The following is a 14029-nucleotide window of genomic DNA, read 5'->3' on the forward strand; positions in this document are numbered from 1 at the left end:
AAATCTGAATTTTTCCATTTTACCAATGAAGACTTGGGAGCCAGATGCTGTGGTGAAAGCCTGCTAACTCAGAGCGGCCAAGAAAACACCCAGCTGACCTTCCTCAGCTGATGTCCCAGAAGCAATGCCCTTCTCTCAAGCTGTCTCAAAACCCAAACCAAACCAAACGAAACCAAACCAAACCAAACCAAACCAAACCAAACAAAATGAAACACCCCAAATGTCTTCCTGTGCATGTCTATCAGTCCTTCTGACTCCTCTTACTCTCTATGGTTTTGTCCTTAATAATCCTATGTTTACTTCCTGTCAACTGGTTGCTTGCTCTGCTTCCTGACCTATGGTTGATTTTATTTATGATATTCAAGCAGAAAACTCTTGGATTAAAGGTGTGCGCTAGCCTGGCAGTGGCGGCGCACGCTTTAATCCCAGCACTTGGGAGGCAGAGGCAGGCGGATTTCTGAGTTTGAGGCCAGCCTGGTCTACAGAGTGAGTTCCAGGACAGCCAGGGCTACACAGAGAAACCCTTCGGAAAACCAACAACTAAAATTAGGGTTTTCCAGTAAATAACACAATATCAGAGGTTACATGTGGCTTCATTTGAATTTCTGTCTGTACACAATCATGACCTTACAGTATTGGCCTATCAAGACAAGTCTTGCAAGGTATCTGCCGTTGGGCGTTCCCTAGAGAAGACTGCCTGGTCATGGGTTAAAGCAATAGAAGATCTCTATTGGCTGGCCAGTGACTGGCTGTTTGGGAATCCCAGAATAACAATGAGCCTTCCTCAGGGTGAGCTTTGAAGCACAAAATCCAAAAATCCAAAGCACAAAATGTTCTGGGTTGACACACTTCAGTTATCCAGAATTGGAACTACAGAAGCTAAAAAGCAAGGTTAGCATTTTTTTTTTTGAGACATTCTCAGAACTGTATGGATTTTGATGGCTTAATCCTTTATTTTAGTTTTGGTAGGTGATACTGTCTACTTGCTGAGTTTTATAGTCTTCATGTTACTTCTACCATGGAGTCAGTGGTGCTAAGGTCTGGAGGCCTACTGAGGTTTAGGACTATGTTACAAGAAAGTTCCAGGGATGCAGAAATAATGAACTCACCACAGCCTCAGAACTGGCTGAGGTCATGCTACAATGTTGTCTAATTGTCTTTTTTTTTTCTTTTTAATCCTCATTCCTGCACTGGAGAACCTGTTGACTGCCTGAGCTGGGTTGGCTGGTAACGTGCATTACTGGAAAGGGTATGTTAAGTCAAAGCAATATTGGTACATAAGTGGTCCTCTGCTTTTAGCTACACATTTGGTAATAGTTGTTCAATAACATTTTTTAAAAAAACTACTCTAGCTATGTTGCCTAGGCTGGTCTCAAACTTCTGGGCTCATGAGATTCTCTCATGCCTGCCTCAGAGTAGCTGGGACTCCAGGCATATACGCCTGGCCTCTAGCAAAATCTTAAGTGTGTATGTATTTTGATCTAGTTATTGGTGTTCTGAGACTATAATTATGGAAACTGATAACAGGGTGCAGATACATGCATTGAAAAAGTTGTTACAATATTATAAAATTTGGAAGAACACATATGTGTACATCAGTAGGTTGCTGATTAGATTAAAAAAAATAAATCTTAAAAAAAAAATAAAAAGAAACAAAACCAGGGCTAGCCAGAATTTAAAGTGGAACAGGATTATTACAATGGGGAAGAGAGATCTAAGCCAGGGATCCATTTTGACTATACTGGGGATAACTGGTTGTGATTCATAGCAGTGTTTGGAGAAGGAGATATAAGGTCTAGCGATAGAAGTCTAGCTGGACAACAGAATTCCTACTGATGGCAGCAGATGACCAACACATCAAGGGCACGGGTGACCAATTTTAGATATGGAGGATGGAATATTCTTTATTTTTTCTTTTTCTTTCTTTTCCTTTTTTTCTCTTTTCTTTCTTTCTTTCTTTTTTTTTTTTTGAGACAGCGTTTCTCTGTGTAGCCCTGGCTGTCCTGGAACTCACTCTGTAGACCAGGCTGGCCTCGAACTCAGAAATCTGCCTGCCTCTGCCTTTATTTTTTCTTAAAGATTTATTTATTTTAAGTATATGAGAACACTGTTGCTGTCTTCAGACACACAAGAAGAGGGCATCAGATCCTGTTACCAATGGTTGTGAGCCACTTGTTCGGAATTGAACTCAGGATCCGTGGAAGAGCAGTCAGTGCTCTTGACCACTGAGCCATCTCTCCAGCCCCAGAATATTCTTGCTAAAATTAATTTTACAAAGAAGTGAGGCATAGGGTCAAGCAGAAGTCAGAAGGTTGACCAAAGTTTGGTCAAGAGAAGAATCTTTTTTTCATTAACAAAATAAAGTACTATATAGATAGAAACAGTGTGTGGCATATAAGAAACAAAGAGAGTGGATAAAGAGATCCAACCGAATACAAAGAGAAAAACAAATAAGGTGTAGGGCTGGAGAAATGGCTCTGTGGTTAGGAGCCCTAGATGCTTTTCTTAGAGGACCCTTGTTCGGTTCCCAGCTCCTACATGGCAGCTCCCAACTGTCTTTAACTCCAGTTCCAGAAGAATCTGACATGCTCAAACATACATAGATGCAGGTGGAGCACTGATGCCCATAAAGTAGATAAGTAAATCTTAAAAAAAGATGTAAAATGATACTAGTTTTAATTTGCATTAGGAGAAACACACACAGTTTGTTTTATGCTTGCAAAACAAGTTCAATAATACATACACCAAACTTTTCTCTTTCTCTTTTTTTTCTTGATACAGGGTCTCACTCTGTAGTTCCAGCTGTCCTTGCATGCACTATTATATACCACACTGGCCTTGAACTCACAGAGATCCACCTGTCTCTGCCTCCCAGGTGCTGAGATTAAAGATGTGGGTCACCAAAACCTGCACCAAATTTATCATATATTAGCAGAATGGTTTAGGTGAAAAGAAATGGAAATCAGAAGGTTTTGTTAAGTATTTCAGAAAAACTATGGAAAAATAACCTTGTATTTTTGAAAAATGTATTTATTTCACAATAAGCTATATATATATAAACATTATACATGCCAGTAGGAAAGAAATCTGGCTTTAGTTTGGTAAAAAATCTGATTTCTTTGGTTCTTTCATAGATGTTTCTTTTGAACATTTAGCATTTACAATTTTTTTTATTAAAAAGCTTTAGGGCTATATAAAGTTTTAAATTCTTGAGGGAGTGGAACATTAGACTTCAGTATAGGGAGTTACAATTTTAGTCCTTCTAAATGAATAGACAGTCTTATAATTAGGGAGGTCTAAGTCTCTCCTTGTCAACTTCTTCAAGTTTTCAGAGTGTGCCGGCTAGTTTTATGTCAGCTTGACACAAGCTAGGGTCACCGGAGAGGAGGGAACCTCAACTGAAGACACACCTCATGTTGTGGTGACCCCCCCGACCATCAATCATTTTGTTGCTACTTCATAACTGGATTTTGCTACTGTTATGAATCATATTTGTAAATATCTGATAAACAACCCCTGAAGGGCTTGTGACCCACAGGTTGAGAAAGGCTGCTGTATGGGGCATTTTCTTAATACGTGATTGATGTAGTCCTAACTCATTGTGGTTGGTGCCATGTCTTGGCTGGTGGTCTTAGGTTCCATAAGAAAGCAGGCAGAGCAAGCAATGGGGAGCAAGCCAGTAAGCAGCACCCCTCTATGGCTTCTGCATCAGCTCCTGCCTCCAAGTTCCTGTGTGAATTCTTGTCCTGACTTCCTTCAATGATAGACAGTGATGTGTAAGCATGAGCCAAATCAATCAGCCCTTTCCTCCCCATCTTGCTTTGGTCATGGTGTTTCAGTTCAGCAATAGAAAGTAAGACACACAGAAAGAAAACTATGTTTTTCCAAGGAACACAAGGCTTTATATCTTATGTAAAATATTCCAGAAAGGAGGAAAAAAATAAGTTACCCAATAATGTTTCTTTTTCTTGAGAATCATACAGCCTTGATAGCCCACACCATCCAAGGACAAGATAAACAACAAAATAAGCCAAAACTTGCCCCACAACTTTCCATGGTATAGGTCAACTATTTACATGAGTCTGTATGAAAACAAAACAACCAAAGAAAATAAAGCAGTTTGTTCAAAGAATGAAACTTGAGAATGAGCCCTTTTCAAGTGGGGTGTGCTGGTGCACGGCTATAGTCACAGCATTGGCAGGTTAAGGCAGGAGGATTGCCAAGTTCGACGCCAGGCAGGACTACAGAATCAGACTCTGTCTCTAAAAACAAAATAAACCTTTTCCATAAGAAAATGAACTATTCAGCCGGGCAGTGATGACGCACACCTTTAATCCCAGCACTTGGGAGGCAGAGGCAGGCAGGTTTCTGAGTTCGAGACCAGCCTGGTCTACAGAGTGAGTTCCAGGACAGCCAGGGTTACACAGAGAAACCCTGTCTCGAAAAAACAAACAAACAAAGAAACAAAACCAAAACAACAACAAAAAAAGAAACTGAACTATTTAAGATAAATTGGATTAACATGCCATGTGCAATTCTAAGACAATTAAAAGCACCTGGAAAAAAAATCACATGAAAGATAACCATATTTATTATCAACATGAATATAAAAATTAGTTATAACACAAAGATGTGCATCACATTTATGACAAAATTATGAGAATGTGAGGAAATCCCTCTCATACATAAATGGTAGGAGAGCAATTTAGAATATCTAGTAAAAGCGTTTATATTCTAAAATAAAAATATATATATACTTAGGTATATTTTGTAGTGAGGATGTATACAGCATTGTCATTACTTGACAAAGTAAACAAAGCCTAGGGTCTTCCCGTAGTAAATGAATCCATGTACATCACTTAGAATAGTGTCTGGGGTATAAGTTAAGCATTATATAACACTTTGCTATGTATTATCACCATCATCATTATCGTAGGAGAGGAGATTCTACAAACCTATCAATATCATCAATACTGAGAAGCAACATATTTGAGCTGCTCTAACACTGTTTGTCTGGACAAGTATATTGAAAAGTTAATTAACCGCCAACGTTTGATCAGTTTGGAGGCCGATTGCTCCTGTCCCTCCTAGCACTAGGGAGAAGCATGTTTTCCGAGAGACAACGGAATCTTTCAGTCAAGTCCTGAAATCTTGGTGGGACTGCAGTTGGTGTTTGCCTGGTGCTACCCTTGGGTTTTGGTGATTGGCTGCCGGGCTGCAGGTATTCAGTCCTTTCTACACCTCACGTGTAAGGAAAGAGGAACGAAGGAAGGAACGGTAGTCACCAGGGAGGTTGGCTGGTGAGGGTCCTCTTAGAAAGCTGCTCGGGGCAGGAGGGCTGCAGCTCCGCGACTAGAAAGCATCCCACCTAGCTGCTTCAGAGATGCTAGAAAGCTACGTGCCAGAGTGGAAGCAGGCGGCGCTCTGAGGCGAGCGCACTCCTGCACCTGGCTGAGGTTTAGCTGAGGGCAGCTGACTGCGGGCAGGACGCCCGCCTCGAACTTCCAGTAAAAACCTCAGGCCCCAGGAATACTTAGCCAAAGCCTGCCCGGGGATGATCGCCTCTGTGCAGATCCTGAAAGCCTCCTCGGGAGGAGGAGCTTTCAAGTCTGGAAGATCAGGCCACGCTGGCTGTGAAAGGGGCGGAAACCAACCTCGAGGGCTGAGAACTCGTGACCGCTGAAGCCAAGTTCATCAGACCTGTGCATCGTGTTTCAGGAGCAATCGGGGAGCGATTAGTGGGCAAAGAACCCTGGAGGATCTGAGATCCCTTCCAGCAAAACACATCCAAGGGCCTCAAATCCAGTACTTTACACGCCCACCACCCTCCAGCAACCTCGGTGCAAAACCCCAGCTTCCTGTTCAGGGTCCCGGGTGCAGCTTCCCGGCCGCCTCTAACACCCGGAGAGCGAGAATCCAGCGCATCGGGAGCTGCAGGCTCGGGCCCGTACGGACGCAGTGCGCACGCGCAGGGGGTGGGCCGCCGGGTCAGCCGGAGCCGTGACGAGCCCGGAAGCGCCGGCGCGCGCCCCCTCCGCACCGCACCAGAACTAGTTTTGTTCGGGGTCCTCCGAACGCGAGCCATCCGGAGAGAACCCCGCAGGCTCCCGCCCGCACGCCCGCCCGCCTGCCAGCCGACACCGCCGCGATGTCTAGCAACAGTTTCGCCTACAACGAGCAGTCGGGAGGAGGGGAGGCGGCGGAGCTAGGGCAGGAGGCCACCTCGACCATCTCTCCCTCGGGCGCCTTCGGCCTCTTCAGCAGCGATTGGAAGAAGTGAGGACCCGGGCTCGGGTGCGGGAGCGCTGCGGGGTCGCGAGGTGGCCGTCCCGGCTGCTCTCCGTTCCCGAGGGACCTCCCTGCCGCCCCCCGCTGCGGTGGGTGGGTGGGAGGGTGGGGTGGCTCCGCCGGGTTGTGGGGCTTGTTGGGGACGTCTGGGGACGCCAAAGGCATCGCCGGTGGTTTTCAAACTTTGGTGGGGGTCGGGGGGAAGAAAACCAGTTGGTGAGCCGAGGTTCCAGTTCCCAAACCGTTGACTGAGTTGATCTGGGCTGGGCACTGGAGTTTGAATTTTGAACTTCTAGGGAATTGGAGGTCTACACGATCAGACCTCGAGCAACTCGTTTATTTAAAGATGACGGGAGTATTTGGGGAAGGGAGTGGGGAGTGGGCCTGCTGCTTATTTGGACCCTGCTGGACTAGGTGGTGCTTTGGGGTTCTGTACGAATAACAAACTTTTTTTTTTTTTCCCTACCACCTTTGGCGTTTTTCACGTGATGATCTTTGCACCAGGGTACTCTTCCCCCGCCCTCTGAGGCAGAGATAATATTTAAATAGAGTGTTGGTGTGAACCGAACCTAATTTTAGTTCTTTACAAATAGTATGCATTTTAAAAATAAGCATTAACCATGTACACTTATTTTTGTAAAAAGTTACTTAGGGTTCACGTCAAATACCACCCAGAATTGAAAACATCCTTAGCGGATTCTGTTTTAGTTTGGTTTTTATATTTGGAGGGGTGTGGGCTGTGAGTAAATGTACAGAATTACGACAACTTTGCTTAGTTGTACTTGCCCACCCCTTTCTTTCTGACAGGGTCTCACTGTGTAACCTTGGCTGGCCTGGAATTCATTAGGTAGAGCAGGCTGGCCTGAAAATCAGAGAAATCCTCCTGCCTCTGTTACCCGAGTGCATACACCACCATCCCATTACACGTTTTTTTTTTTTTTGATCTCATTGTTAATGCAGTGTGGTGAAACATAATCGACCATCACTAGATTGTACCCACTTAAGGTAAAGAAACTGGGCTGATAGTTTCCCGATGTTCAGAGGTATAACTAAGAATTTGTGGGGAAGGTGTTTAGAGACAATCTTGTTCTGTAGCTCAGGCTGGCCTCAGACTGGAACTTGCCATTCTCCTGTCCCTTGCCTCCCAGGTGCTAATAGCTGAAATTGAGGTTAAAATTTGACTCTGTTGACTAAATAACATCTTGTATAGAGCATGTTAATTATCTTTGTATTCATTGTTTCCAGGATATGAAAGTTGGAAACATAACTGTCGTCGTCTGTCCTTGTGTACACTTGTGTGACTGATTGACCCAACAAGGAGTTTATTGTAACTCCACATTTTCCTCAGCAGAAGGGCTCAGTTGTTGGATTTGCATGTGACTTGTGTACATTTAGTCTATTTTTCTGATGTGTAAGCATCTGAGGTGTTTATTTCTTTCCTTTTAGATCATGTAAAGTTTGGGTCTGATTTGGGAGGAATGCATGGCTTTATAGTGTAGTTGACGTTAGAGTTGAGTTCCAAGGAGCTAACATTGAATGCTGGTGCGTGGGTACTCATAATTATCATCTGCGGTGCGTTTCGGCCCTTAGTGGGCTGGTACTGGTACTTCTCTGATTCCACTTTATACATGAGGAAATTGGAGTCCAGTTGGTTAATTTGCCCAAGGTCACAAAGCTGTCAGAATTTGAACCTAGACATTATAATCTCTCTTTTTTCTTTAATGTGTTTGCATATGCTATTAATTACTTGAAATCCATGCTATTTTTAGGGAATGCATACAGCTCACCAAAACTTTAAAACTTGGAGTAGTAGCCATAGATACTATATGACCTTGAAGCTTTCAGGAGTTGAAACATTTTGGCTACTGAGCTGCAGTCTAATGGAGTTAATTGTGTAGAAAGCAAAAGCCTCTTATTCTGGAAGTGGTCACTTAATCTCTCCCGAGCTCTCATTCAAAACATTTGCCTTTTGAGATAGGATCTTACTACTAGCCCAGGCTGGCCTCAAACTTGTAATCCTTCTTTCTGCCTTGGACTCTTGGATTTATAGGTATGACCTATCACACCTGGCTCTTTTGCTCTACTTTTTAATGGATTACTTTGAAAGAGCTTCTTTTCTTTTTGTTTTTACTTTTAGATCATTTCAGTCCCCTTCCCCATCCCCCAGGATTTGTAAGGAGAACCACTCTTTATGTAAAAACACCAATTATTATTTTAGTTTTTTACTTTTTACTTCCTTGGTTTGGTGCGTGGTTTTGTGCAGTACCCTCAGAGGCCAGAAGAAGGCATTAGATTTCCCTGGAACTGGTGTTAACTGGCAGTTAGCTGCCTAATATGGTGCTGGAGATGAAACTGGACTCTTCTAGATCAGTCTGGGCTCTTAACCACTGAGCTGTCTCTCTAGTCCAGAGTCACAATTGAAACAGAGTTGCTGTGCTCCCCCGCCCTTCCCTCCTCTGCCCTCTTCTCTCTATCTTCTTCCCTAGGCCTTTTTCACATTCACATGTACACTTACATACATACACGCCACATGAATTGTCTTCTTGTTTATGTTTATGGAGATTGTTTCACTTGTGCCCTTTACCCCTAAAACCTTAGTATATGTTTTGATAATAAAAACAGTCTCTCAAGTACTTGTAGTTAACAGATATGATCAAGGAGTTCATTATTGGTACAGGAGAGTATGCAGTCCAGGCTTGCCCTTTGTTCCACTAGGGACTCCTTTCTTTTCCTTTCCTTTTCGGATTTCTTTCGTTACTACGGGATCTAGTCTAGTGTCATACAATATTCCATGCAGTGGTCTTATCCCTTTACTCTCCATTAGTGATTTCTTTCTTTTTTTTTTTTCCGAGACAGGGTTTCCCCGTGTAGCCCTGGCTGTCCTGGAACTCACTCTGTAGACCAGGCTGGCCTTGAACTCAGAAATCCGCCTGCCTCTACCTCCCAAGTGCTGGGACTATAGGCGTGAGCCACCACCGCCCAGCTCCTTAGTGATTTCTTAGTCTTTCTTCGTCTCCCATGACCTCTTGGCCCCCTGACATATCCAAAGAGTATCAGCTGATTATTTTATAGCATGCTAATCACCAGGCATTTGATGGCATCTCGCCATCTTCAGGTTTGGGTCATACCGTCCTGATTAGAGCGTTGGTGTGGGTAATGCGTCTTCTGTTGTTGCTAGAGACACAGGATACCCAGTCTTCCTAATTTTCCCAGTTAAGGGCTTTTCTGGTATCTTGACTGTATAATTACTATTCTTAACCCATCCCCAAGTCTGGGTTTGTGGGAAGATACCCTGAGACCATTCAGGTAGCTTTTTCATTAAAGTCTTCAGCAGCCAGCTATGAAATTTTTGTTTTAAAGATTCATTTTATTTTTATTTATGTGTCTGTGAATGTGTGTTTCTCTGCGTGTGCGTGTGTGTGTGTGTGTGTGTGTGTGTGTGTGTGTGTGTGTGTGTGTGCGCGCGCACGCACATTTAAGTGTAGGTGATCAAGGAGGCCAGAAGAGGACATCAGATCCCCTGGGCTTAGAGTTACACATGGTTGAGAGCCACCTGATGTGGGAGCTAGGAAACACTCAGGAGCTCTTCACTGCTCGGGCCATCCATCCCTAGTCTAAGATACAGGTCTTCTGAACCCGCCTTACTGTTCGTGGGGTGCCCTGTCCCTGCTCCTCGTGCCCTCTGCCATGCGCCCTTTTGTCGTCCTGTATCTTGGGAGTCTGTGGCTGTGAGTGGAGTGTCCCGTTCTCTGTGTCCTCTGCAGTATGCTCTCTCATTATGTGTTTTTGGACTCTGTTCTTAAGAACTTCACTGACTGTTCTAAGGATGTCTAATCTCTTCCCAGTCAGTTACTGAGTTTTGTTTTCAGAATTTATTTGTAATTTTGTAACCCTTCTCATCCTTCAAACAAAATCAGAATTGGGGAGGCTTACATTGTCCATGAAAGCACATCCTCAGCATATTGATTTTGTTAATTATCCCAATGTGTTAGTTTATTGGCCTTAATGTTTTTCATTCCTTCACCTTTAAATGTAAAGAACTAACTTATCCCCACCCTCTTTATTGTGGAATAGTTTATGTTTTCATTTCTTTTAGTTATCATCTAAGTTATTTTTCTTTATTTTTCAAAAAAAATAATAAAAGAACCTTCATCTTAGTCCATTTGGGTGTATGTGTAAAGAAATAATTTCAGTTTCTGGCTTACCATTTAATTGCAAAGTAGTTTCTAGATGAAGTGTAAGACAAGTCAATTTTCTGATTTTCTTTTGAATTTCTAACTCAATTTTATGTAGCTCAATAAAAAATGAAAGCCATCATTTAAACTATTTTATTAGCTTTTAGTAATTGTATATATTTATGATGTTCATTGTGGCATTTCAACATGTGTGTATATTACGAACCGATCAAACCAGGATAAATTAGCAGATCTGTCTCTGTTTTTCTTTGTTTAGAGCTTTTGGCTCCTCACTTCTTTCTCACAACTCTGAAGTAGTTCATTGAGAATTGTAATTGGCTTACTGTTCTATGGGATGTGTCTTAGTTACTGTTCTATGGGATGTGTCTTCCAAGGCAACTTTGTGTGAAAGAAAGCATTCAACTAGGAGTTTGCTTACAGTTTCAGAACGTCAGTCCATGATCATCATGGTGTAGACAGGCTTGCCACTGGAACAGTAGGTGAGAACTTTCCATCCTGATCTACAGGCAGCAGGCAGAGGGAGCAAGACTGGTCCTGGTGTGGGCTTTTGAAACTTCAAAGCCCAGTCCCAGAGCATATCTCCTCCAGCAAGACCACCCCTTCTCTAATAATCACACACCCACCAATCCTTCCCAAACAGTCCCACTAAGTGGGAGCAAGCACATGTGAGCCTGTGGGAGCCATTCTCATTCAGACCACCACAGGAGACTAGAACTTCTTTCATCTGACTTGTTTGGTAGTTATCCAGCTCCTCTCTTTCCCCTTCTCAGTTCAACAGAAACACAAGAGTGATTTCAAATATATGATGTTGGTTATATCAGAGCACAGGGTTTCCCCAGTCTCCTTTCCCTAGAGAGCATTGAGCTGTTAGAGAGTTACAGGAGGCAGACGACGACAATAACAAGGTTTAAGTTAATGCTTTCCAATCGTTCTCTTGCTCAGCTTGGTTGATTTCCTCAAATTTCAGTTTCCTTGTTTTTCTTGAAAGGTGTGGTTAATACTTGCCTGTTCTGGGAGATTTATCTAAGACAGTGTATTTAAAGGAAATCCCGTCCTCCTTTTCTCTTTCTCTCCTCCTCCTTTCCTTCTTTCCCTCCCCTGACTCTTCTTTCTGTCTGTCTGTCTAGAGGTATGATCTCCTACTGTTCAGGCTGGCCTGGGACTCACTGTGTGTAGACAAATAAGCAGTCCTTTTTCCTCAACCCCTCTTTAGTACTGGGATTACAAGCATGAGTCACTGTGCTCAGAAGAGAGTGATTTCTAAACGAGGATCAAAACTAGGAAAACTGGTGAGAGTGTCACTGAAGTGCTGGTGTTGTAGCCTGAGTCTCAGGAGAGACTTGCCACATGGGTGAAAGAGGTAGAGTTATTTAGGCCCAGAGTGAAGAGACCAGGAGAGAGGCAGGAAAGGATCCATGTCGAGATAAGAGCAAGGTGGACCTCAGTTTTCTCAGCAGCAGATAGGAAAGCTTGGGGGTGGTTGAACCACCCAGGCAGTATGTGTTAGAAGATGGCCAGTGCTTATAAAACCCATTTGCTTCTGAATAGAAGAATCTGGAAAGAGTACTGGGTGAGGGTAAATGGAATGGAGGCTGCAGAGGCCCTTGTATGTAATAAAGGTTAGCAACCAGAAATTCAGCAATCTATCACCTACTGACTGAACTACACAGAAAGGTGACAGTTTGACCCTCTGCTGACGTTGGAGTGGATTTGTTACTTTAGATCCACAGGACATCTTTGGAGACTGCTGGAGGGCTACATGTTTCCTGGAAATGGGAGTTATACTAAGTGCATTTTCATCGCGTTATCAGCTTTGAGGTGTCAGCCTTGAGCGTTCCTTCATTCCCTCACTCCCTCATTTCCTCTTGACTTTAATCCCAGTGCTTCTCATTGCTGCTGAGTTAGGAGATCACGCATACCTGGTTTGTATGACGCTGTCCCGGGCCCAGCTTTATGTCCACCATTTTTGCTGTCTTTCAAGAAGGCAGTAGACATGCAGCTAATGAGACAATCTATTTAGAGGATGGCCTTAATATACTTTTCAAAATAAGACAGTGCTAGGTGTCACTTCACTAATAGTAAAATATTATTTTGACATAGTTTAAAATGTGTCACTGTGTCACAATATGAGGTTGTAATGTGTTATTATGACTGTTTCAGTTTCTACCGATGTTCAGTTGTATGAGAATCTGTGTCATGTTTTTGTTTTTTATTTAATAGTTCTTTATGGTCCAGTTGTAAGAGCTTGGTCTTTATTCTTACTCTAGTGTTTCTGATTGATATGTTTACTTTATCCAGTGATTCTGTGGCTTTGGGATTCTAGGACCTCAGTGATTATTTGTTGAACATTTACCAAGAGCAGTGGTGGTTCTCAACCTTCCTAACACTGTGTGACCTTTTAATACAGTCCTCATGTTGTGGTGACCCCCAACCATAAAGTTATTTCATTGCTGTAATTTGCCTGCTGTTATGAATCATAATGTAAATATCAGATATGCAGGATATCTGATATATGACCTATAGGTTGACAACTGCTGACTTAGAGAAATGTCTCACCCATTATAATATTAAGTGACATAATATATGTGAAGTAGATCAGGAAAGTATTTTTTGGTTTACAGTTTTGCCTGATGTGTATTTCTGGGTCCTTTTACTCTGCTCAGGGATTCAGACTGTTAGAACTTATGTCTCAGAAGGCAGTGCTGTGCAGAAGTGAAGGCTTGGAGAGAGACAGCTTGGCAGTTGAGAGCACTTGCTACTCCTTAGAGGACTGGAGTTAAGTTCCCAGCACACATATGGGGCTCAATCCTGTAACCGCAGCTTCACTTACTCGACACCTTCTTTTGATTGGTGTGGACATGTGCATGCATGTGCAAACATCACACACACACACACACACACACACACACACACACACACACGGTGACTGGGGATATTGCTCAGCGGTAGATTTTTGTGCATAGCATTCTGTGCTAAGCCTGTGGTTTGATCCTGTGCACTTCCTTTTATGGCCCCTATACAAAGGGCAACTTACCACTTGCAATAATTTTGGAATAGCCGTTTTCTTCATGGCATTGCCTTTGTCTTGACTGTGTTAGGTTTAATTATCTTGAAATTTCCATGCCAATCAAAGTTTTAAGTCTCAAACTCTTCAAAGACAGATTTTATTAAAACTTGGGATTACTCTGTATGTATTCCTTTGGGTTCGTGCTTGTCTTGGTGCTGTGATCTGATCCAGGGTGTTGAACATGTGAAATTTGTGGTCTGTCATGAACAGGACTCCCCACCCACAGCGTTTCTCCTATAGACAGTAGTCATTTATCTCCTGACAGTAATACAGGCATATACTTACTGTTAAATAGGTTGGAATTCTTGCCTTTTCTGTGTGATATACCTATCAAATGGCATTTATTAGTATAATTTAATTCTTAAGATATGTCTTAAATGTGATGAATAAATGTGATGAAACCTGCCGTTTGAAGCAGAGCTCTGCCTTCTATAGTGCTCCCTCTGAAGCAGAGCTCTGCCTTCTGTAGTGCACCCTC

The 14029-nt window shown here is 42.9% G+C and overlaps 1 protein-coding gene across 1 annotated transcript in view; it reads left to right on the forward strand.

Moving 5' to 3' along the window:
- The first annotated feature begins 5965 nt into the window (after window positions 1–5965).
- The window catches only part of Ap3b1 (adaptor related protein complex 3 subunit beta 1), a 210467-nt gene continuing 202403 nt past the window's right edge, over window positions 5966–14029 (forward strand). Inside the window, exon 1 of the mRNA XM_031360065.1 lies at window positions 5966–6276. Coding sequence (XP_031215925.1) covers window positions 6149–6276 — 128 coding nt within the window. The 5' untranslated portion in view covers window positions 5966–6148. The remainder of the gene's footprint in view (window positions 6277–14029) is intronic.

Source organism: Mastomys coucha, unplaced genomic scaffold (assembly GCF_008632895.1).
Source record: "Mastomys coucha isolate ucsf_1 unplaced genomic scaffold, UCSF_Mcou_1 pScaffold8, whole genome shotgun sequence".
NCBI lineage: Eukaryota > Metazoa > Chordata > Mammalia > Rodentia > Muridae > Mastomys > Mastomys coucha.